The sequence below is a fragment of the Amphiprion ocellaris genome, chromosome 19 (genome assembly GCF_022539595.1).
Source record: "Amphiprion ocellaris isolate individual 3 ecotype Okinawa chromosome 19, ASM2253959v1, whole genome shotgun sequence".
Classification (NCBI taxonomy): domain Eukaryota; kingdom Metazoa; phylum Chordata; class Actinopteri; family Pomacentridae; genus Amphiprion; species Amphiprion ocellaris.
In genome coordinates, this window is record NC_072784.1 from 5,928,215 (window position 1) to 5,952,814 (window position 24,600).

A 24,600-nucleotide genomic window follows, 5' to 3' on the forward strand; every position below is an offset into this window, starting at 1 on the left:
AGGTGGCCAAGTTAAAGAGAGCCTGAACCAGGACGTTTCTTTTAGAGGATTCATTATTCTCAGGCCCGACCAAAGCCGGCCAAGCCACGCCATCTGCTTCACCCGTTGTCTTAATTTGACAAACTCATAGCAGGAGATTGAGACTTTTTCTTTCAAGTGAATGTATTTTTTCAGGATCTCTGCTGACTTCATTTGGCTCTAAACCGCAACAGCTAATTGGAAAGCCTGTAAATGTTGTGCGTTGAGTTTTTCGCTGTCAGATAAGAAGCTCATGTTTCCAAAAATGTCAGCTCTTCAGGAGCTAAGAAAAACAGCGCTGTTTTCTAGCTTGATGGCGCTGAATTTGGTTCCATGAGGGTTTGGAGTTTCTCAGCTGACAGGGGACTATGTAATCATGCAACTGAAGTGAAAACATGGGAATGAGAAAAGCTGAACAGTTTTCACATGGCGGCACCACATTTAAAACCCACTTAACTGAGTATTAAACTAATTTTGCTTTGCTGAGCTGTAAAATGTCAATGTCGGCGGTCTTGTTTGAATGTCTCTGTCTTTTCCCAGCCTGCCACTGTAACCTGCACGCCCGTCGCTGTCGTTTCAACATGGAGCTGTACAAGCTGTCGGGCCGGAGGAGCGGCGGAGTCTGTCTCAACTGTCGCCACAACACGGCGGGACGCCACTGTCACTACTGCAAGGAGGGTTACTACAGGGACATGACCAAGTCCATCTCTCACCGCAGAGCCTGCAAAGGTAACAGGATGTAACAAAAGTTGGACGCTGTAACTTTAACTGAGCTCAGTCGCCAGGATTCTTGAGTTTTTTGGAAATATAAACTGCAATGATACTGCGGCTTTTTTTTCACACATCTGGGTGGTGTTTCCCATGGCAGCAATTAAAGGAAAAGGCTAAGCTAATTTTATTATTATAGCACATTTCTTTCCAGGGGAGATTCAATGTGCTTCACATAAACATATTTATATAGTATAAATACTGCATATATGTACAGCAATTTTAAATATACTGTGCATTCACAGTAATGGCTGCCAATCTATAGCTGATAAACTTGTCTGTGTGGGGCTATTGAAAATAGAACATGGACTTTCGTACCAAAAATTCCTACTCCTTAAAGAGCTAAATGTAAGGGGTGCTATAACAGCAAAAAAATAATTGAAACTTAAAGGGGTAGTTTGTTTCTTTGAAATGGGGTTGTATGAGGCAGTGTATTATATCGTTGTTGGCACATTTCCTGTTTAACCCTTTGATGCACAACATGGGTCAAGAGATACCCGTTTTCCATTGTATATGGGTCACTTTTGACCCATGTTGTGCACCAAAGGGTTGAAGACGAATATTATTTAATTAAAATTATTAATTAAAATATTATTTTAAATGTACACTACATTCAGAATATTTTCACTACAGGACCACACCATTGACTTGAGGCTTGATGGTTTATTGGATGCAAAGGATCATTATGTTGGTGATGACTGAGATGAGTTGATGCGGTGTGGGGGAAAAGTTTAGTCGGACATCACCTCCCAGCCCGGTGGACCCCCAAGGAAAAGGGAAAGACAGGAAAAGGAGCCAGAAGTATCGGGAGGGTGGGTGTGGCACGAGAAGCGAGAACGAACAAGTGGGAAGGAAAGTGGTATATATAGACGTATGACAGGAAGTTGGGTGACTGAGGTGTGGTCTTGCTCCTGAACCTCATCTAAAAAATTTTATCTCCATTATAAGTGATCGAGGCAGAAGTCGACCAGAAACCAGAAAACACCATATGGACAACTTCATTGTCACTGTGGAAAGTTTTATATTTACAATTTTGATCAAATTAGCACACAATCCCAAAAAAAAGGACCAAAGATATGTGTGCAGATTTGATGTTTTTAAATATCATATTTAGCTTCTAAAATCAGGCTTGCAGCTATACAGACACCATTCACCGCACTCAGGTGTTAGAGGAATTCTTTAAAAAGTTTGGAGAAATTAGCGCCCACCTGTCTAGGTGTCAGTGAACTGACCCGTGCAGCTCCGCAGCTATTTGAGGTCTTCTGTGAATCTCTGACAAGACAAACATAACAAACAGAACAGAGGTGTGAGCTGATCCAACTGAGCAGAGCAGTGGAAACAACTCGCTAATCGTCCCACTCGCCTATTCATACCTCCACATACACATGTGCACAGGCAGAAAAAACAACACACGCACAGGTGTGAGTGCATACGTCAGGTCTGAGACCGAGCTGCCAAGGATTAATGTGTGGGCAGACAAAAGCTGAGCTCCTTCTGTCTCGCAGCACCTCTGGGAGTAAAGACAGACTCCGAGGCCCTGAGCAAACAAACTCCCTGTCACTCAGTCACTCGGCTAAATATCCTACTGATGCACATGTATGTTCCTATAACTGCTGCTGAGCGTGTTCGTTTTTTGAGATAGAAGACAGACTACCCCTCTCCAATTAAGCTGTTTATTTTGTAAATATGAGTGTCTCAAAATAATCTTGTACAAAGACCTTTTCTATTTGGAACAGCCTCTCAGAAAAGGATCCAGTCTGCTATGAACAGAACATTTTATTTAGTATGGTGAAATGTGATTGGCTATAAAACACAAACATATAATTCAATTGTTGAAATGTGATTGGCTAAAGGTGGGGATAAACTGTGGTTTAGACTCCATTTGTTGTTGCACAGACATGTCCATCCAATCTCCAGGAGCCGCACCCTGTGAAAAGAACCTCCTGCAAACTTTTTCCCGCTTTCTACCAGTTTGTATTATTCCATTGTTAGCTGAGATGTGATGCAGCCATTAGTGGTATCTAATAGGAGGATACAGGTGTCCCCTAGGGAGGATTATTATGGTTTTCTCCCTCAAACAACCTTGAGTTAAGTTTCAACCAAATTAATTGTTACATTATGAGAAAATAAGGATATGCTGTGTATCAAGGCCAAAACTCTATCTTTGTTAGTTGTGTAGCAGAAGCTGTAGCTTTCCAGCCTGACCTGTCTGTGTCCGTCATGTATTTAACCCTTCAGAGCCTGGGGTTAATGCTCTCTCTCTCTATTCAGGTCAACACAACTCATACATTACACAACAAATGGTTATTAATATCAATATTGTAATACTCATATGTGATATCAATTTCAGTGTTCAGTTAGTAGTACCTTAAAAAATAAATCCTAACATTGCCACTGTCTACATGAGACACACAAACCATGATATGCTACCATGACAGTCAACCTTGTTTCACAAAAATTATATTTCTATACACCTAAACTGCATTGTTGTTTAGCCCTTTGATGCAAAACATGGGTCAAAAGTGACCCAAGTCCAATGGAAAATGGGTATCTCCTGACCCACACTGCACATCAAAGGTTTAACCCTTTTTAAACAAAGATATTTTCTCACTGTGAAGTAGGACAAGAGCAGTTTTCACATATTTTATCTGCATTAGGAAGTATGACATTAGGAAAAGTAAATGGAAATGGTAACATTTTTATAAAATAACTACCTCAGTTTTGGAGAAAAGTTTTTACACGGTGGTACATACATACGGATTATGACATAGCAGGAAGGGCTTCCAATCAAAAGAATCATATAGTCCACATTAGGAGGTATTGGTCTGCAACAGGAAATCCACTCAGGAGATCAAAGATTATATCCTGTGTTGGATCATTATCTTCAGACTTAACTTTCATTCTCACCTGACGTTTGGTTAGGTTGAGGAAAATATTATGGTTTGGGTTGAAATAGGGCTGCACAGTGGAATGGTGGTTAGCACTGTCACCTCACAGCTAGAAGATCCCCGGTTCACCCTTCACTTTTCAGCTATGCCAATCTTTTATGTAGATTTCGGTGTATGTCTAAAGTGTAATTGAGAATTGAGTTTAGCTGTATTGGAACATAACTTTTAGGAGATAGAGCTGGATGAGTCAGAAAGTTACATCAACAAGAGCAGACAGATCCTTCTGCTTGGTTTTGTACTCAGTCGTACTAAATTTAACTGAAATGTCATAAGGGGGTATTGGTTTCATAGTTGAAGTTTGTTTATATAGGAAAGATTAATGAAAAGCAGCTAATAAAATGTTTCTAATTAGAATGCAGTACTTCAGCTTTTAAACAATATTTCTGGCTGCCATTGTGCATTTGTGCTCCAATCTTCTACCACATACTAATGACAAATGAGGGCAGATGCACATACTGTGGTCTTAAGCCACATCCACCGCTGAGCTGAGCTGTGATTGGCAGGTGATGGGGTCTGGGGATGCCTATCTTCCGCTGGCCCTAGCCTTGGTTCACCACTGGCTATATAACATAGGAAGAGCAACATGATATTTCCTACTGCATACCACAACAGTCCTGCCCTCTTAATTCACTCCGACTTCTTCAACTCGCATGAAAGGAAAGCAACGGCATGAGAAGCAGGGCCGACAAATGTGTTTACAGAAGCTTTTTCTGTCAGAGGTCGTCAGAAATCGCTCTCAAACAGAGCTCTGGGATCGATTTACTGCATGCGGCCGAGTTGTGCTGAACACAAGCTTGATAGATCATCTGCACTTAACTTAAAACATGACAAATGGTTCTTCGCAGCCTTGTTTCACTCTGCCAGCCTAAACATTTTCACAAGCTATATTTGGGGGGTGGTTCAGTTCAGGGGGTTGGAGCTACGAGCAGCTCGGTTCTCACTTTGCCTAATGGTGCAGCAACATCCATACGTCTCTGCAAAGTCTTTCCAAACAGCTGGATCAGTAACGTGAACGCTTCAAGCCCCTCTCCCCGTCCCTCCACAAACTCAGCTCATTGCTCTGGGATCAAACCCAAACAGTCTGACTGCTGCCTTTCTCCTCAGGTGACAAAAGCAGGGCGATGTGACATCAGTTAGAAACCACTGTATTTATTGTTCAAATCAGCCAACCATCCCACTCTGCTGTTGTTGGACAGGAAATACAGCGCTGCGCCAACACAGCCAGGAGGAAGTCTGCTTTCCTTCCCCATTCCTCCCCCCCCAACGCTCCACATCTCAACAAAATGTCCTCTCAACAATTTACTTAATAGTTGGAGGTTTAGAGAAAAAAAAAAAGCTCTTCTGCTCAACATACTGCATACATCTCCAGTGGCAATGTGGAATGCCTCATGCTTTATTTCCCAGATTAACAACTTCACCCCTCATCAAGCGCAGTGTAAACATGGCTCTTGGAGAACCAGAGCGCACGCCCCCCCCGCCCCTAACAGTTTGTTTTTTTTCTCCAATCCCCTCGTACGTTTGGCAGTCTAAGCCTTTAACTAGGCACGGTGAGTCCATGGGGATGAAGCTGGTACATGGTTCAGTGCACCGCGCTCCCTGAACCCCTCAGCAACCATTCAGCTCCACAGGCCCCCCACTGCAGGTTCAAATTAATTAATGTTTCCAGCTTGTAACACCCCCTGTGAAGGCAGTAAGACTGTGGTTTGGCATTAGAGGTTGGTGGTGGTTGGAAAATACTGTAAGTCTACCTGTGATTATGGCTTTTTGAAAAAAAAAAAAAACATCAGACATAGTAGAAATCAGACAATATACTGCCTCATAAACTTTTCTGAGCTGAGTCTGGACTACAAAGAATTCTCACTATGCAGCTACTTATACCAAAATAGTTTTGGAAAAAAAAACGTTTGTGGGAAATATACATATTTGCTTTCTTGCTGAGAACTAGATGAAGCAGATGAATACTACTCTCATGTCTGTGCAATAAATACAGCATGTAGCAACATCCAACAGTCAGTTAACTTAGATTAGCTTAGCATGAAGACTGGTAAGAGTGAAACAGCTAGCCTGGTTCTGTCATTTTATATCTTATCTTATTTTACACCTAATAGTCTGAAGCTGCATACAAAAGTGCATTCACTAACAGGAGTACTAAACTAAACTAAGGAATGGCTCCACATGCATGTTTCCATAACGTATATTGAAGTATAAAAAGTTAATGGCGAAATTCGATAAAGCTTCCTCTCAAGCTTTAATGTCTGCTTGAGGCAATTTCTAACTTTACTGGAAAAGGTAATAGACATATTTAAGTCTGTTCCCGCCCCTTTTGTTGTCCTTCTCTTCGGACAGCATGGAAAATGACCAAAACTGTGGGAAACTGAGTTCATTAAAGCTGGCGTAGGCAGTATTTTTTGTATCATTTTGGCAAAAATTCCCTGCATACTGAAATTCAAGTGGTCTGAAAGGAAACTAGACCTCTGTATCTCCTCTTGGCTGCACTTTTAGGCTTTAGAAAATCCAACTGTGACAGGAGATTTTGGCCAGTCACATGTGAGATAGTGTAAAGAGCAACAAGTCCACAGCAAAGGTCAGTGTAGTGGTGCAACGGGTTAGACAGAGACTTTGACTAAGGAGTGATTGGTTCAAATTCCGGCGTTCTTTTTTCTTTCCTTTAGCAGATTTCTGTCTATCTCAGTTTTAAACACTGCTAAAGTCAGATCACTGAACAAACAATGTTTTGTTCTGTTAAATTACCTCTCTGATGTGGACATATGAAGCAAGTCTCACAGTACAGTGTTGACAAAGGATCTGTTCCAAGCCTGGATTTTAATTGTTAGAAAAGTCACTGTGATTTCTACATGTTTTGTTACTTCTGGAACAGAACCTAGAACGTATGGTTTCACTTCAGCTCTCTATTTACTGCAAAAACATGACAGTGACATTAATCTTTTCATGGAGAGATTTCTGTTTTATGTATTGAATTTTATTGCTCTGGTCCCTCTTTGAAATATTATATATTTTATACATTTAGAAAAAAACTGCAAACTATTTATTTTACTGATACATCTATTCACCCGTTAGCAACCAAAAGAACACTATGTTGGTTAAAATGTTTAGACTGAAACAAACCAACTCTCTCTAAGCTGCATTATATAATGATAATGTTCTTCCCTCATATTCATGTAAAGATCATACTGGTGTTGAATTCTCTGAGGAAATGAAGTAGATCCCCAAAAATGTCACCATTAGTTTTTTATTTCAGAATCTTTTATGATACAAATCAAGTAGAACAAAAACAAAGAAGTTAGACCTTCTTAAAGAAAGATTTAATAAGCATCTCCTCCAACGTGTACTGGACCACTTCAAGCACATTTCAAATGACTGTGCTGGTACATATAACACATGGAGGACTAATAGGGAGGCTGGGCTTCCACTTCAAACACTGGCTTTATGGTGAAAGTTTGGCAGAGCACACACACACAACAAATTTCTCACATTTAACGTGTGATCCTCCCAACTAAAAGCTTAAACAGACTTTGAAGTGCGTTCCACTCGTCCATTAATGGGCAACATTATTCAGCCAGTATTTGCAAGGAGCTCTTTGCCAAAAGGCTTTACATAGGAAACTCAATCTGAAGAGCACGCAGCCTGTCTGATCGCAACCAAGCAGAGGACACAAAGCTCTCGAGAAGCTCAGAGACGCTCCTACACTCATGCACAGGCACATACATAAAACGCAGTCACGTACATTTAATGTTTGTACATACGCTGTGCGGTGAGAGAAATACTGTAATTAATCAAGTTATTTACTGTTCTGCGTGCCTTCCAGAGCAGACCTTATGAAGAATCTTTTGGTCATAATGGGTGGAGGGGAGCAGTGTAATTTGATTGAGGTTTTATGCTGGTGCAAGGCCCAGTTCCCCATCTGTGATGGTCTGGAAGGAAAACACAGCCTGCTCTAACGTGAATGATTTCTGACTATGTTTTAGTGCTACACTTTTTATTGTATGGAATATGTAGAGTCAGCATTGCAAGCCAGAGACACACTGTATTCATTTGTAAACTGATATTTGTTCTCTACTGGTTTGGTAAACCACTTGTGTTTTCATTTTTCAAATTACAATTTGTTTACTTCTGCACAATCTAGCTTCATGTTTTTGTGGTTTTCTCTCATTTCCCTCCATAGCATGTGATTGCCATCCTGTTGGAGCTGCAGGGAAAACATGTAACCAGACAACAGGCCAATGCCCCTGCAAGGACGGAGTGACAGGGATCACCTGCAACCGCTGTGCCAAAGGCTACCAGCAGAGCCGCTCCCCTATCGCTCCCTGCATCAGTAAGGACCACTTGAACTACTGAAAAAAAAAAGAAAGTGAACAGAACAGGAATGATGTGAAATGCACTTTTTTTGAAAGTAATTTTTTTGGCCTTTTCGTTGGCTTAATTTGACGGGTTAGAAGAGAGTCAGATAGGAAAGTAGGGAGAAGACTGGGGGGAAGAAATGCAGCAAAGGGCCTTGAGTGGGAATTGAACCCAGGCCGCTGCGTCGGGGATTATACCCCCTGTTCATAGGTTGCCCACTCCACCAGCTGAGCTACCTGGGCGCCCTGGAAAGCACATTTAAACACACCCAGAAAGCTGATCCAACAGTTTATTTGTTACAAATGAAGATGATAAAGTGGATGGATGGGGGGAGGACTCATAAAGGAGATATCAACTATATAAAGACAAAAGGAACACAGTTGCAGATCAAATCAAGCACTAGCAAAGTGCTGATTGGCTGCACTATTTTCTGTCCATTTTTTCAAGGTATTAAAAAACAGGAATCCAATGCAATGAAATACAAATATCCCACATTCAAAACAACCATGAAACACTTATCACTGTGAAGTGTCGACAAAATAAAACAAGAAAAGCACTCAGAGAGTGCAGTACTACGCCAACACTGTTCATTACCAGACCTTGCACTGAACACAGGCATGTTATCCATGTGTACGTTAAGTACGGATACTGAATCACCTGACCTAAATATGAAGCGGGCAGTGGGAATTGATGGGACTCGGAAAAATCCCTACAATTTAATTAATTGTTCCTTGTATCACTTCCGATAAGTCTGGATTTGTAGTAGGATCAAAATCATGTGATCGTCAGCAGGCAGCTGATGTAGCGTTCACTTGTTGTCATGGTTACAGTGACGCCATGCCGCTATCTCAATTGGAAATCCTTAACAAATCTGCAGATCCAGACTATAAGCCGCATCACTGCCAAAAATCTAATGAGGTGGTCCTTGTGCTATTTCTGACCTTCCCTGAAAATTTCATTCAAATCCGTAATTTTGTTTTTGAGTAATGTTGCTAACAGACAGAGGAAGGAAGGAAGGAAGGAGGGAAGGAAGGAAGGAAGGAAGGATTGATTCATGTATGCTGATTGTCACATAACTCTATTGTGTTCCTTGGCGGAGTAATAATAGAGTTAGAAAGTTCATTCTTTCTTCACAACAGTTCCTTCTTTGTTCTTGGTGCAATGGTTGGAAGAAAAACGAGCTTTGCAGGCCAAAAGGTATTAATCCTATAACTTCATGGGTGTGTCTAGCAGGATGACAGGACAATTTGGGGCGGTGGTTTCAGGTAAGGTGAGGTACTTCAACTTGTGATTTTAACAGCCACCTTTGCACCCTTCAAATCACTTGATTTCAGTACAGATTTTTGCCCTTTTAATTGCTGGAGCAAGCAGGCCTTTGACCAAGTTACCCTGTACAAATTCTAGAGTGCAACCTGTGAGATGTAGAATAAATCAGTAGTAGATTGTGCTCAGGACTTGAAAAGGACAGGACACGTTTGTTATACATGAATCCTTGGCTCACACTTATCTTGGGTTATTTTTGTACCCTTGTTCCATTATTTTGGATAGACGTTTGGCTGTTTAAACGTGAGTCTGGATAAACAGACCATTATGGCTCGACTAACGCGGCCTTGTTTGCCTTCGACGGCGTTAATGGTTCGTCTCGCAATAAATCCCCAGAATGACTCCAAGGGAATGATGGCCGATATGTTTATTGGCTGTATCTGCTGCCGGCAGATTCCAGGCCCTCGGCAATAAACGCCAACGCCTCACAGAAGGAGAGATGGGTCACTAGTAGCTGCTTTAGCTAGGAGCATCTAGTAGCTGGCTGGCAGGAACAGATAAGATAACAGTGATTTCTGGGAGGACGTGTACACACTAACAAATGTCCACTATGTTACTGCGGCTGACATTTCTGATAAAGTCATGTAGAAATTGGACAGGGTGTATGCAGACTAAGAATCAGAATGATACGCTTGTCCAGAATCTACTGTGATACCTGCAAATGTGCTGGAACAAGATTCCTTTCATTTTGTTGGGAAGGTTACAAATGTGGTGTAAAAGTTGGAGGAAACTGGGTTCTTGACGAGTAGAATGTATTTGGTTTCTCGTATACTTTTTGAGATCATGTCTTTTGGTTTTAATAGTATGATATTAAATTTTTGTGATATCTTACTCCCTGCCAGCTCTGAGTTTAACTAGACCAGCGGCCTTGGCTCCCTGTACCTACAACATACCACCATCAGTAGGGAGCAGGACATTAATAAGAAACTCAGAGGCGTGATACACAATTTTCAACACATCTCTGTGTCAAATGTGTTTTTCACAATGCTCGGGGGTGAAACTCTGCCCTTAGAAGAGGAAATTGAGCTCCAATATTTCCTCATAGATGTAACCATCACTTTTTTATTCGGGGTTCAGTGCAATATGATGACAGTGTGAAATGTGCTTCTATCCCTCTCTTTGTCACAGAAATCCCAATTGCCTCTCCGACAGCAACTTATAGCAGCTACGAGGAGCCGTCTGGTGAGTAACAAAGCTGGTGATTTTAAACCAGCGCTCAAAGTAAAGGTATATTTCTGACATTAAGTTTTTTATTTCTGTTATGTTATTGTAATTAATTTTTGGTGGGATTTTTTAAACATTGTGCAACCAAACTAAATTAACTGCTCCTTCATGCATGTAATTATAGGTGTATTCTGAGCACATGCATGTTTTTCCACACTCCTCAACCAAACACACGTCAGTGAGGTCAGCCCATAGCTGATGTAAACTCCAGATATTTTGCCAGTGCTCCCTGTGGCCTCGTCGCCTGTATTCCCAGCCTGCCCAGCAGCCTCCCCAGGGTTTCAGCCCTAATCTGATTACATGCTTCATTTGCACCAGTTTGTATTTCAATCAAGGCTGGCTGCACCAGCAGTGAAGCCCTGCCTGACCCGACTGTTCATGTTTTCTGACAGGAGTCTCCATGTCAGACTGCTGACATTAGATGATGTGCAACACTGATATCTACCTGCACCTTTAATGTGCAGCATTTCTTTTTCTGTCCTAGAATGGACATTTCTTAAATGCACTTTACAGGAAACAAACAGACTCTAAAAATGTTTCCTTAACTTCTTATGCATTTTTAAAATTATACTATATTAATTAGTTTTCACCGTGATCCAGGTTTGTTTAAACAGGCTGAGTCACCTCTGATCATCGATCAGTGTCTGGTGAGAGTGGCGCCACTGACTTCATTGAGCTTTGTTGCCGAGTCCCACTTCCTGCTATAGTGCCTGCCGAGGCTGTGTGGAGTTTGGATTCCTGTCAGAAACTCCAAACAGACACCACCCTCCAAATTAGGAGCAGTGGGGTCCCCAGGCACCCCGCAGAATGAACGTGGCACTGCTGCAGAGACACACAAAGGGGGCGTTTGTCCTCACAGCAGGAGATTGGACCTTAATGAGAGCCGTGGGTGTAATGGCCCACTGCAGCGATTGCACTAAGGGGCTAATGGGCAACGTCAGCTATCAAAGGGAGGTATGATGAAGGCCCCCAGGGGCCAGCGGGAGATAAAGAGGCCCCCCGCCCTCGCCACTTCATTTACATGGAAATCAGGCATGCTCGATATGGACTCGTCAAATTCATTTACTTTGGGATTTCCTCTTTTCTTATTTTTCCCGCCACCCCAGAAAGCAGCCAGGCATTCCACCAGAAATGCTTTCTCTACATACATGAATTCGATCCTCATCCCACGTCCCAAACCACTCTTTTTTTCTTTTTTTTTGAGAGGGAGGAGAGGGGTGTTTTTTTCTTTCTCCATCATTACCCAGGCAACCTCATTCACACAGAGTATAATAGGGAAGAAAGGGGAAGACTGGACAGAGGGCTGGAAGAAATAATGAAGTTTGTCCATATTCAGGCAAGCTGAAAGGTCCCCTCTCTCTCTCAACTGCCCCCTCCTTTCTCTTCAGACTGACCAGCCCAGCTTTCCCACCCCCCCTAGAAATAAGCACAAGGCTTATTGCTCTGGGAGAGGTGGAACGGGAGGGGGGCTACACTTGGAGATGGTCTGGTTCCAATTTGTGTCAGTCAGTAGAAAGTGGAAAGAACAAATGATTTCAATTTTCAGTTTGGCCTCTGGTCCCACCACCAGCTTCCTCATTACAAAAGGTACCTGGCGCAGTGACAGCGCGACAGAGTGGCCATCGATACAAACCTCTGGCGCACAAAACCTGGTGCACATTCAGCGCCGTAAAAGGGACACTGCTGAGACATTAATCATAAGTCTGTGAGCTGCTTTTCCGGTCAGAGGGCTGCAGAATATTTAGCCTCGCCCCGTGTTGGAGTATTCGCTTTCTTGCCTCGTGGCCGAGATGCTGCTGAGGGTCCCTGCTAATTTTTGCTAGGTCTCTGGCTAATTTTCCCCCATGACCTTCTTTTGTGCAGGAGTGACCTCAGTAGTCCTCAGAGCTCACACAATGCATGCCAGGACACTGACGAGGGAGCGGGCTGGAATGGAAAACATGGGAGGCGTATAGTAGGAGCGTGTTGACAGACACAGGAGGATCTGTGTAAGCTTTAATCTGTTCCACAGTGGCACTTTGAAGGCATCTTTAAGACTCTGGGGGCACAAATAGTGTCACACAAGGGAGCACATGTAAAGTCCATCCAGTTGGAGCTCTGCCTGAAGACACTGAAACACATTTTTTTTGGTGTTAGGGCATTTCACAAATCACAGGATATGTGTTGACCTTTCATTTTCTTCTCATCCTCAGATTGCGAATCTCACTGCAAAGCCTCCAAAGGAAAAATGAAGATCACAATGAAGAAGTACTGTAAAAAAGACTATGGTGAGTGAGTCCAATACACAGGAATGAGTGCTGCCAGATGTCAGTCAGCAGTCTAGAGGTCAAATGTCTCAATTAATCAGATCTCAAGCACGGCCAGTCCACACCCTGTTGGTCTTCATGTTTCACTGATGGCTTACTTAAACAGCCTCAAGTCATGTCAACTAATACAGATTAATCTAAAACATCTCTCTGATGTGGGTTTCCAGGCACACTAAGCTGACATTTCCTACCCCTGAAAATAGAGGTTTTCAAAAATGTTCTCCTGAGTGGATCATTTTCAAGTGTGGGCAGGGAAAGTCGAGCTTTTCAAGATGTCTGACGGTCAGCCAACATTCTGTCACTTGTAATTGCTCGTTTGGTATGCTGATCTAATCGCATCGTACAGGCGTTTTCATTGACATATCTCTTTCTCTCATCTCTCAGGAGTATACACCAGAGATTCATTTCAAGGTCCAAATTCAAATATCCAGGAATTATCATTAGTAAGGTCATCAGATAGTGTTTAACCCTGATTAAATCCTGAATCAATGCAGTTTAGAGATTACAGAAATCTAGAAAAAATATGGCAGCCAATACATTCAGCCTCTCTCTTTACCAGATGTTTGTGTTAAAGATTGTGGTTATTCTGAAGTTCTGAAAATGCAAGCATGGTTAGAGTGTGGCTTGACACATAAGCAGCATCTAGAATTTATTGCAAATTAGTGTTGCCCAAGAACGTCTTAAATTAACTGTTGCAAAATATTCTTATTTTCTATTTTGCAGAACGGTTGATGAGAAGATTGATACCACTCTTATCTCTGTCCAATAAGTATGTAACTGAAACCAGCAGCTGGTTAAATTAGTTGAACACATGCCTGGAAAAAAGGGGGACTGTAGGGGGAAGCAGCTAACCTAGCTCTGTCCAAAGGTAACAAAATCTAGCCTACCACTATTTATAAACCTCCCGAGTTAACCCCTTATGTCTCCTTTGTACAACCCACTTAAAAAATGAGTGAACATGGCAATTCAGGGTTTATGCAAGTCTGGTCTCCCTTCTAGCATACAAACACTTTGCCAGGAACCCTTGATATCACATCTGAACACACACATCACTTCTAAATGCTCAGAGTGAAGAAAAAAACATGAATGTCAGAAAAAGACAAGAATTTCTTTGCTAGAGCCTTTGTCACTCCTTTTTCAGATAAAAAAAAGAGTTTGCCGTGTAATATGTGCTTCAAATTCAAATAAACTCATGTCCGCACATTAAAGTCACATATTAAAAAATAATAATGAAAATAATCCCTTCCTGCCTTAAAATGGCCTAGATGTTACTCTACACGGTTGCCTCCCCTAGAATGTGCAAATTTAAGAAACCTCTGCCTGTCCAACCACCCCTCCCAACATGTGGCAGCTCAAGCACTCCAGCTTACCCAAGACTTTGCTCCAACAGTGCAAAACTAGTCTACGTCCATGATGGCAAGTTGTAAAATTGGAGTTATTCAGCCATAAATGTTTGAAATGGAAATAGATTCTGAAGAATAATGACATTGAAAGTCCCACTTTGCAAATCTACAGGATTTATCTCTTATGAAACTGTGGAAATCTGAATGTGTGTTTTTGAGATGCATGGATGTTATCAAGGCAAAAAAAAAAGACCAAAGGGGGTCTATAATGCTATGGATGGGTGTATTTTAACCCAAAGTATAAAAGTAGTTTTGCTGCCAAACGTTAACCAAAACAAAAGGAAACCACAAGTTAAAATGAACCTTACGCTACAAAATAAAACCAATTTAAGTGAAGAAATTATTTACAATTCTACAATTTCATTTAGCAGATGCTTTTATCCAAAGTGACATACATCTGAGAGTAGATACAACACAAGTAAGGATCTAGTCAGTAGAAAACAACCTGGATAAGAGCCATAAAACAAGTTCAAGAGTCATAATAGAACCGTTAAAATTATATTACTAATATTAATTTGTCATGAATCTCCATGTCCTGGGTCAAAGTCTTGTGACTTACTCCACCTACACCACTCCAACTTCTTTATGCCACGATTTTAACCTAGAAAACTTGTACACATCTTTCAACATCTAATTTTGACACCAAAGCACACCTTGTGTATATCTCTGAAAACCCAGTTTTTACAAAATGGCAGTTTTTGAACGAGAACTGAGTGTTTACACTTCAAACTTGGCAAGAATCAGCGACTTGGTCAACAACAACTGCTTCTGTCCAAGAATTAAAATTAGATATAATATTACCAGGTCTGAAATGATGTGCTATAAGTTCGATACCAGCACACAACAGCAAAAACAGCTGTGTCACACAAACCAGCAGCTTGGAACAAGAAGGACATCTGATGTTTGGATGATTAACCATGCAGGTCCATTATCTGTCACACAGGAACCACAGGTACAGAGAGATACGTATGGGGATTAAACACAGACAAAATAATATATGTATTTTTTAAATTTTACTTCTTTACTGCGTACCTCTACATTCATTCATCCACGTGGCAAATGATGATTGATTTTCGGCAACATTAATCATTGAAATATAATCTTTTATCAGTGGCTCCACATCTGTAAATGGCAGTGACAGAAAAAAAAAACAACAAAGTCTTTGTGGCACATCCGGTGTTCATCCAGACAGAATATCCTCTAGTCTCTGCCAAGTCTTTACAAGTATTTTATTCGCTAAAATACAACCAAACATACATTCTTCTTTCTTGTGTGCCCCATTCAGAGCAGTATCATGAGTCTCTTCTGGAATATATCCTTATTGCTGAACAGCCTATTAGTGATTCAGTTTAAGCTTGTGCTTTAACTAGTTGTAATAAGGGTTTGTCCCTGTTAGCTCTGCTGGGACCCTTCCAGTCCCGCTAATGTTGATCTCTTTCAGAGCAGCCTAAGTTGTCTCTCGTACAAAATCATCGGTGAAACTTCATCAGTCTGACAGAAAAGCAGCTTTAGACACTTTAAACAGCATCCAAATGAAAATTGGCCAAATGTATCTTATTCCCTCTTACAGCCGAGTCAACACTAATTCAGGCCATTTGTAGCATTTTGCTACGAAGCCAAATTCAACTATTATTCATACTTCCATTGACTTAAATCTTAATCATCAGAGCTGAGACAGACCATGCAACTATAAATCAGTCAAGGCAGAGCGGGCGGTTCCTGTTGGTAAGTTCCTCTAAAGACTCTGGAAGCAGATGATTCTGCCGGAGCCGCGCTTAGGAAGCATAGCAGACATCATTGCTTAGCGTGCATTTCCTTTGCTGTGGTCTAATTCATTTCTCAGGCCTGTCGCCTTGCTTTTGTGGGGCTTCAGCGTCTCCTCTCTGTTCTTTGGGGGCTACAACCCCCATGTGTGAGTGCTGATGCCGGCCCCCGGGGGTCACGGGAAGGGGCCCTCTGTTTAAACACAGTTGTGCGCTCTGCCGGCACCGAGCATTCCTCAGGGCACAAACAGGTGGTAAATTAAGCAGACGGTGACGGATTGCCACCCCGGAGAAAAAGAAATATGTTTTGTTTATTCAATTTTTGTTTTTCATCACTGCCGTAGCTACGGAGACGGCGGACACAAAGGGATTATATTCTCGCCTGACACCCTCCTCTGCACACACGTACCCTCCCTCTCGCTGCCACAAGGAGGACAATGAATCAAAGGGCCGCGTGTTTACTGACGCTCCGGGATAGCGCTCAAAGGCAGGGCCTCCCAGAGCCTCCCCGGCCACCTCTCTGTGCTCACCCAAGGGTAACAGGTCCCTGATCATTCGCTCAGCTGATAACCAAAGGGGACAGGGGCCTCTGTGTGGTAATTAAGCAAGGTCTAATTTCATTAGCCCTTGCCTGTTGGTGGCATGCAGTGTCAAGTCGCAGCGCACCCAAAGAAGATAAACCCAGTGGGAAGTTTGGCTGTGAGGGAGGCTCGGTTGGCAGTCATTGTGTGAGTGCAGGATCATCTCACACTTCCTCTCACGCCGTCTCACCAAACAGTGTGGACTATTTTGTAATAGATTGCTTGACCCTGCGCTCCCATTCTCCCCCTGGTGTCTATTTATCTCAAACCAAGTGGCAGAAGGTGTGTGTGGATTTGTGTGTTTAAATACGCCGCATAGACTGAAAACACACTTGAGAGAGAAAGAAAGAGAGAGGCAGACACTGACAGAGAGACTGGATGCCGTAACCGAGTCTCCTCCACTGAGTTCAGCCCAGCAGCTCGGGGAGGAGAGCGCTATCTCCGCTGGATTCTCACGCTGTGAAGTTGGATGGGGCTCTGGGAGCAGAACCCGGACAGCTCATGAGGTCGGAAACACATCCCAATTCTCCTGGAACTTTTTCTGTGGCTGTGAAGACAAATAGTGGCCCCTCCTTCCCCCCCTCCTCACGCACCCTTTATGTGTCTGGATGAAGGAGAGGGCTGCAATGAATGGCAGGGCTGTGAGAGCTCGCTCTACTCAGCCCAACAAACCTTCTTTCTTCTGAAATTGCGTGCAATTTGCTCACACCATGCATTGACACACATACTTAAACACCCCACTCTTATAGTTCTCTTCATTCTTGGCAGCGGTCAGGGATGACTGATGAGCACTAAAAGTGATCAGGTTAAGTCACAAAGGCAAGGAAAAGGCTAACTTACTTTAGAAAAAAAGAAGAAACACTGTTGAATTATTAATTATACTATTACACAACCATTTTTAACTTGTAAGATACAATTGAAGATACCATAGATGTTGGCTTTAATTGATAAAGTATTAAATCAATTATGCACAGAAGATAAATACATTAATAAAAGGTTGGTTACATGTCAAGCGTTTCCCCCACCATCTAATCCAGCCTTCTCCAGATTAGATTGATTCTCACAGTTTTAAGTGAACCCCCACATACACTTAAACGGTAATAGCGCATTCCTAGCTAAAGCCGCGGGATAGAGCACTTCACTTCAAGCACAGATTAGCTCAGATGCCGTTGAGCTGTTTGCCTCTTGTTGCAATCACTGTGATGAAGTAATCGCTGTTTGGTTGGACAAATAATCTGCGCAGGGGAGCTTCTGCAAAGGGAGCTTTACTCATTTCCTGGTATGAAAATATCTTCTACAAGTGGTGTCCCAATAGTTACCAGATTCAGGTTGACTTAGCCCGAGGTTGTCGGTGTTCAGTTGCTCAGACTGTAGCTTGACACCTGACAGACCAATTGGAAAGAATTTGTTTCAGAAGTTATATTAGTTGCAGATGTGGCATTTTTCTATAAAACTTTTCTTTTATTTTTGTGGTCATTTATTTTTGAAGTTAAAAAAAGAACCCAGTATGCGCCTCTTCCGCTTTAAAGCCAGGCTGGCCACCTGAAAGAAAGATGTCTCTTTGCCCTTCATAGGGCATGTGCGCTTTCAGATGTTCTCCGTCGGAAACCATTGTGTTTGCACAGTGAGACAGGGAGCACTATGGAAACAGTTGCTCTAAAAGGGAGTAAGCTCAGGAGCACAACAAGGGAAGGTCATAGGTCAGAGATGAGGGAAGGGGGGCAGTGGCATGCTGCACATTTCTAGGTCATGTTTAAACAGAAGCTTTTATTAGCTCTTTTATACAATGTTGTATAAATTTTTTTTGAAAAGGTGGTTGTCAGTCATTTATAGACATGTACCCTCACAGATCACCTCAAGTAGTCCTTAGCTAAATGTTTTTAAACGTTGTTATTTATGTAAAAGCACATACTGTTACAGAATACAACAGAGCTGAGTACACCCCGGTGCAAAATCACTTCAAGTCACTGTCAGGTGATTTTAAACTGCCTCACCTCTCAATAATTGAAATATTTCTAAGCTGACATGTGAAGTATTATGTTGTTTGAACAGTACACATTGTATCTTTACAATCTCTCTGGAAAACAAATGGTCAAGTGCTTCAGACTTGGCATAGGAGCTATCAATGGAAATCAAAGATGGCATCAAGAAAAAAATGTTGCTTGTTCTTCCACATTAAACAGCAAGATTGAACTTTGCTAAAGAACCTAAAAAGAAGCCTGATGAAGATGGTCACGTTCACTGGTCAGATTAGGCCAAGATAAGTGCATTTGTTTAAGATGGGGTCCAGCATGTCTGGAATGAACCTGGCCAGAACTTCCACAGTGAATGCACAGTCCTGACAGTGAAGCATGGAGGTGGAAGTGTGGGGACAGTATACCAGAATACTGTCTGACAACATGACTCCCAGTCTGCAGACATTTGGCAGAAGAGGAATATCCGAGTATGACAAATGACCCAAAGCACGCTGCCAAAACCCCACAAGAGTTCCTAAGCAATAAAAAAAGTGAAAACTATTACCTGGACGAGTTGTCCATTGGCTTGAATCCAATAGAACACCTCTGGGGCATTTTAAAGAGGAAGGTAGAGCAACACAACCCCTCCAGCAAAGAGCCGCTGAAAAAAATAGTCTCTAAAGAACAGCAGAACATCTCTCTAGAGATTTGGTACCATTCATGCCGAGGAGGAATGAGTCCGTTACCTAAAATAAAGACGTTGTTGCATTGATTTGCTACTACACTGTTAGTTTTTCATTTTACATAAGAGGAACTAATTGCTATTTAACTACTGGTACTCCAACTGAAAAACAACAGCTGAAATACAAGTGGTGTTGGATAGCATGTGCAAATCTCTGGTATACATGGTACAATATGTTTTCATAACTGTAGTCAGTTTTTGTCAGTTTAGTTTGTATTTGTACATGGCGAGGCAACTGTTTTAGCTCTTTATCTTTATTCATGTTCATTAATGTTACAGCTTATACAATATGTGGATATATGTATATTTTAGTTCAAAGGGTACTACTATCCCTAGTTAGGAATCAGTGGTTTGTAATATGTCTTCTTTGTACATGTAGGTGATTTAACCTCTGCTTCTCTCTTCCACCAGCTGTCCAGGCGCACGTTCTAAAGGGAGACAAGGCAGGCGAGTGGTGGAAGTTCACCGTCAACATCATTTCTGTCTACAAACAAGGTGAGCATCGCATTCGCCGCGGGGACCAGCTGCTGTGGGTGCGCGCCAAAGATGTGGCCTGCAAATGCCCCAAGATCAAGCCCGGGAGGAAGTACCTGCTCCTGGGTACAGACGACGACTCCCCCGGGCAGAGCGGTGTAGTCGCCGACAAGGGAAGCCTGCTCATCCCTTGGAAGGACCTGTGGGGCCGCCGGCTGAGGAAGTTCCAACAGCGCGACAAGAGGGGAAAGTGCTAAAAGTAGCTGGAGGGAAGAAAACGGGAAAGATTGAGGGAGAGGTGGAGGCAAAATAACAACTCTGCCGGGATGAAATCAAGCAAGAGGAAAGGATGGATGGAAAAAAAAACTGGAAGAAATAAAAAATGGAGACACAGAGGAGAAAAGTAGGAGGAATGGGGGAATGACTGAGTGCTGCTGCTCTGAGCTGGAGTGAAGAGATTAGTGTTTTTTAGGAACTTTTGTGAAGGAGCTCATTCTACAGTTGTTCTGTTTGTCTTTCAAGGTTTGTTTTGTTGTATAATTGCAGAGTTTGCACCTAATGTTACAGATATGTCTCATCCTGACTATTTTACCCATGATGCCCTTGTTTATTAAAGTCTTGTATTCAGTTGTTTTAAAGAGCAATGCATCTTCTGTACCAGCCTTTTGTGTCTTCAGAGGATCTATTTCCACTGTGCTATGTAAAGCATTGTCTAGTTAAAGGAAAAGTTATCGCATGGCATTGAGGGACTCTACTCATGTATGATAAGTTGCTCTTTGCAACACTGCCAAACGTTGAAGAACCTTTCTTAACAGTGAACGTCAAAAATTGTGAAATTGTCCACAACTGTGGTCTCAGAGTGCCATTTTTCCATAAGAGCTCCATGCTCATATGTGAGTGTTACCTCAGCGAAACAACTTGTGTTGTGGGAACAAAACGCCATTAAGATCCTGTCCTCATTCTGTATAATGATCTTACTGCAAGCAAGTCTTTGCTCAGTGCTTTTCGATATATCAAGAGTATGTTGTGGTTGTGACCTCTGCAATGTAAAGTAACATATGTGGATACATAGACATTATGTTTAGTCGATGATGCTGTAGCATCAGCTAGATGTAGAGTAGACTTGTCAACCATGCACTTATTTTTACTAGTCAGATGTTTTAGAACATATGAGATATGTTCACAAACATTTTTAGAGTGGCATCCAAAAAGCAAATCCTGTACCATTTGAGGCAAAAAAAAATAGTTAGCTAGTAGGACTGAACAATTTATGGAAAACGTTTGATTGTGATTTTTTTCTGACCGATATTTGGATTTGATATATGATGTAATTTTTTAAAAAGTTAAGGTTCAGTTTAATATCCAGTGTAAAATAGATTTAAAATCCCTCTCCAGCTATTGATTTAACTCCTTAAACCACATTTCTGGGTATCAAAATTACATATTTAGATTTTTTTCCATGAAAATAATCCTTTCTTGCCTTAAAATGGCTTAGATGTACCTCTATACCATTGCTTCCTCTACAATGTGCAGATTTATGAAGTCTCTGCCTTTCTCTCCTTTTACCTCAACCCACTAGCTGAAGCTCAAGCATACCAGCTCACCTGCAGCTCTGCTCAAACACTGCAAAACTACTCTATGCTACACAACAGCAAGTTGTAGCACTTGCCAATTCCGACATGCGTGTTCACAACTGTAATAATAAAAATAATGAAAGGGAAAGCCCCACCTTGCAAGTTGACAGGATTGGTTCCTTAAAATAAAAAACCCAAGAAGTCCCTGCATTTGCAGGATGGAAATGCTCAGCCACAGCGACCAATGCTTATTTATCTTCTAGCATAAAAAAAAAAACAAAAAAAAACATAGACACGCTAACAAGGTAAAGAAAAAAGAAAAAAGAAAAAGTGCTTTCACCAGAGGGTGTCTTTAAATTCTATGACAGTTTGTCCATCATGCAAGGAGAACGGCACAAATTTGTTAAACTGCTTTTGTTCAGCCCTAATAGCTAGTTCAAGCCCTGTTTGTCTCACTGATGACTATGAGCTGATGTTTCTGTTGGACTGTAACAACCCTGTGCACTTGTCACAACTACGGAAGTGTCAGAATTTAGTGCTTATTCTCTAATAAAGGACTAAATGTATGCTGGATGTCCCAAACATTTACGAGTGACAGAACTGAAGAAGCGAACCATGTCACTCCATTAAAAAAAGAGAGAATATCGACCTATCAAGCAAACAAACCTCATACCACTGACATACTGCATGCTCACTATTTACTGTAGCTGACTGGCTAATAATGATTGTGAATTATGTACACATTTAATTTGTATGCAGTATTCAATGTTGTGAGAAAATAACCTGTGGAGTGATAAAGTATCACAGATGTTTATTGTACAGTGCATTCAGCACGCTGTGTCAAATGCTCGTCACCTCAAAGCGCCTTTTTGAGGACTGGACTTCATTATCAAGACTTGGTACTCGACAAAAAGGCATGACTGATTGTCTACATGTTATATAGCTGTATAGTATTACTTTTCTTTTTGTTAAAACATTAACTAGATCTATCTCCATGTGAACTTAACCAGAGTTTTAAATACTAGAGGCTTAATAAAAAGAAAGACAAATAAATGAATGTGGGACAAATTTTTCATGTTTACCTGAATATTTACACAGACACACAAGGAAAACACATATGTAGGGCCACATTCCTGTACACACATGTACACACACACACACACGGGCACACGTCTGTACTCTGCATCATACTGTTTGTGTTTGATGACTACAAAATGCATAAAACATCACTGCCAACACAACTGTACCGACACATTTCAACTTCTTCTGCAGTCAGAAAGGTACTCCCTACCAGACTTCTGTTCTCCATAAATACTATATCTGAATAATTATCTGCCCATGTTCCTGCATTGGCTTGTAAATGTTGTTTAGCAGTGTACATTGCAAATGGTTGTGTAATGTCTTGTAATACTAATATATTATGTTTATCACAAATGAATATATTTAATGACATTATGAAACAATGTGGCTTTTGTGGTGTTTATTGTTGATCTTTTCTTTTCTACTTTTGCATTGATTGTAGCTGGCTGTAATGAAAAGTATTGGTGTTTTGCTATTGAACAGCTTGATAGAACTGAAAATTAATTCATCTGAAATAAAGCTGTGTAAAAAAAAAAAAAAAAAAAAACGCAAAATGAGGATGATCCCAACTGAAATTATACTTATTTCCTCTCTATTGCAACACAACAGATGCAAACATTTCTATACACCAACTCAGCGTGCTATAGTTTAAACTTTGTAATATAAAATTGTGCTTGCACAACACAAGAAGCCACCAGCATAACAAATAATACTACTTCTGCTAAAAATAATGACTTACAGAAAGTCTTGCAAAACATAATATTGTGCAAGATTTCCCCACCCTGGTAACACTAGACTACAGCCCACAAACTACAGCGTAATTATTTAGTACACATGAGGTATCAATAAAACACTTATTACACATGGGGAGGAGGACAAGAGGTTGGGAAGTAAGGGGATTTGAGTTTAAGGGGGTTTAATGTTAAAGAACAAAACATGAAAGGATATGCCTTTATAGCAACAGCTATAAAAGCATCCTATTTGTTATTTTTAAAAGATAATTAAACATTGGAGAGCAGAGATGCAGTCAGGGGATTCAATGTTGAAGTAAGTGAAAAACAGGTAGACAAGATTTTATATCCTGACATATTATGAGAAAACAAACACTTGTACATGATCAGCCACAACATTTAACCCTGTGGTACCACTGGTTCGGACCTGTTGTTTCATCACATCCCACAAATCTGGGGAATTTCGAGGCCCAGTCAATAAATTAAATTAAATTAAAATCCCGCGTACATGGTTGCCATTTTCGGAGTGATGATGTTAAGGAGTACCTGGAGACTCAAGATGTGACCTTCTACCGGAAGGGATCATGAAGCTCAAACATCGATGGACCAACTGTATCAACTATATTTAAGTTGTGCGGCTGGATAGCTCAGTGACTAGCACCCCTGACTTTGGTATAGGAGATCGGTGGTTCAAATCCCGGTTGTCCAGTGAGGACTCTCAGGCAAGGTCCTTCATGCTGCACCGCCTACCTACCTCGTGTTTCGTCTGCTAAATGAAATTTGCAAAGTTATTTTAAAACATAATGCAAGAACAATCATTCTCCTGTCATGCTACTCTTGTATGTATGCTACTATGTTGAATTTAGTTGGTCATTTAAAAAGCTCTTGCAGTACAATTGAGTTCCCAAACACAAGTTTAATGCCCTCTCCTTCCCTATATGGACCCAGTATGTACACATTTATATAAAATATAAAAAATATTCCCACTGTAATTTACAGGCTGAAAAGCATTATCACGTTTTCTCTGCTAAAAAGCAACATGCTGGAGTGTAGCTGATAAACAGGTCAGAACAGTCAAGGAGCACTTTTATGCTGCACACTGCAACAATAACAGCGCTCTTGTGAAATAATACAGAATTTGGACTTTAATGGAATATTATCCCATTGTAACATTACTTAATACTAATAAATATGTGAATTCTCTAAAGGGAAGTGAGTGTGACATGAAAATGTGAAGCCAGTAGAAAAGCATTAGCAGCAAATGAATTTAAACATCAGCTGTTGCCATAGAACTTCAACCATGTCCTGCAGTGCAGATCATCATTTGTGTTGGATCCCATGCCTCCACAAA

At 41.3% G+C, this 24,600-nt stretch overlaps 1 protein-coding gene across 1 annotated transcript in view; it reads left to right on the plus strand.

Annotated features, from left to right (window-relative positions):
• ntn1b (netrin 1b) overlaps window positions 1–22,901 on the plus strand; it is a 53,676-nt gene extending 30,775 nt beyond the window's left edge. The window contains exons 3-7 of the mRNA XM_023269702.3: window positions 559–747; window positions 7,918–8,067; window positions 10,545–10,598; window positions 12,833–12,907; window positions 19,802–22,901. Coding sequence (XP_023125470.1) covers window positions 559–747; window positions 7,918–8,067; window positions 10,545–10,598; window positions 12,833–12,907; window positions 19,802–20,121 — 788 coding nt within the window. The 3' untranslated portion in view covers window positions 20,122–22,901. The remainder of the gene's footprint in view (window positions 1–558; window positions 748–7,917; window positions 8,068–10,544; window positions 10,599–12,832; window positions 12,908–19,801) is intronic.
• The last annotated feature ends 1,699 nt before the right edge of the window (window positions 22,902–24,600 follow it).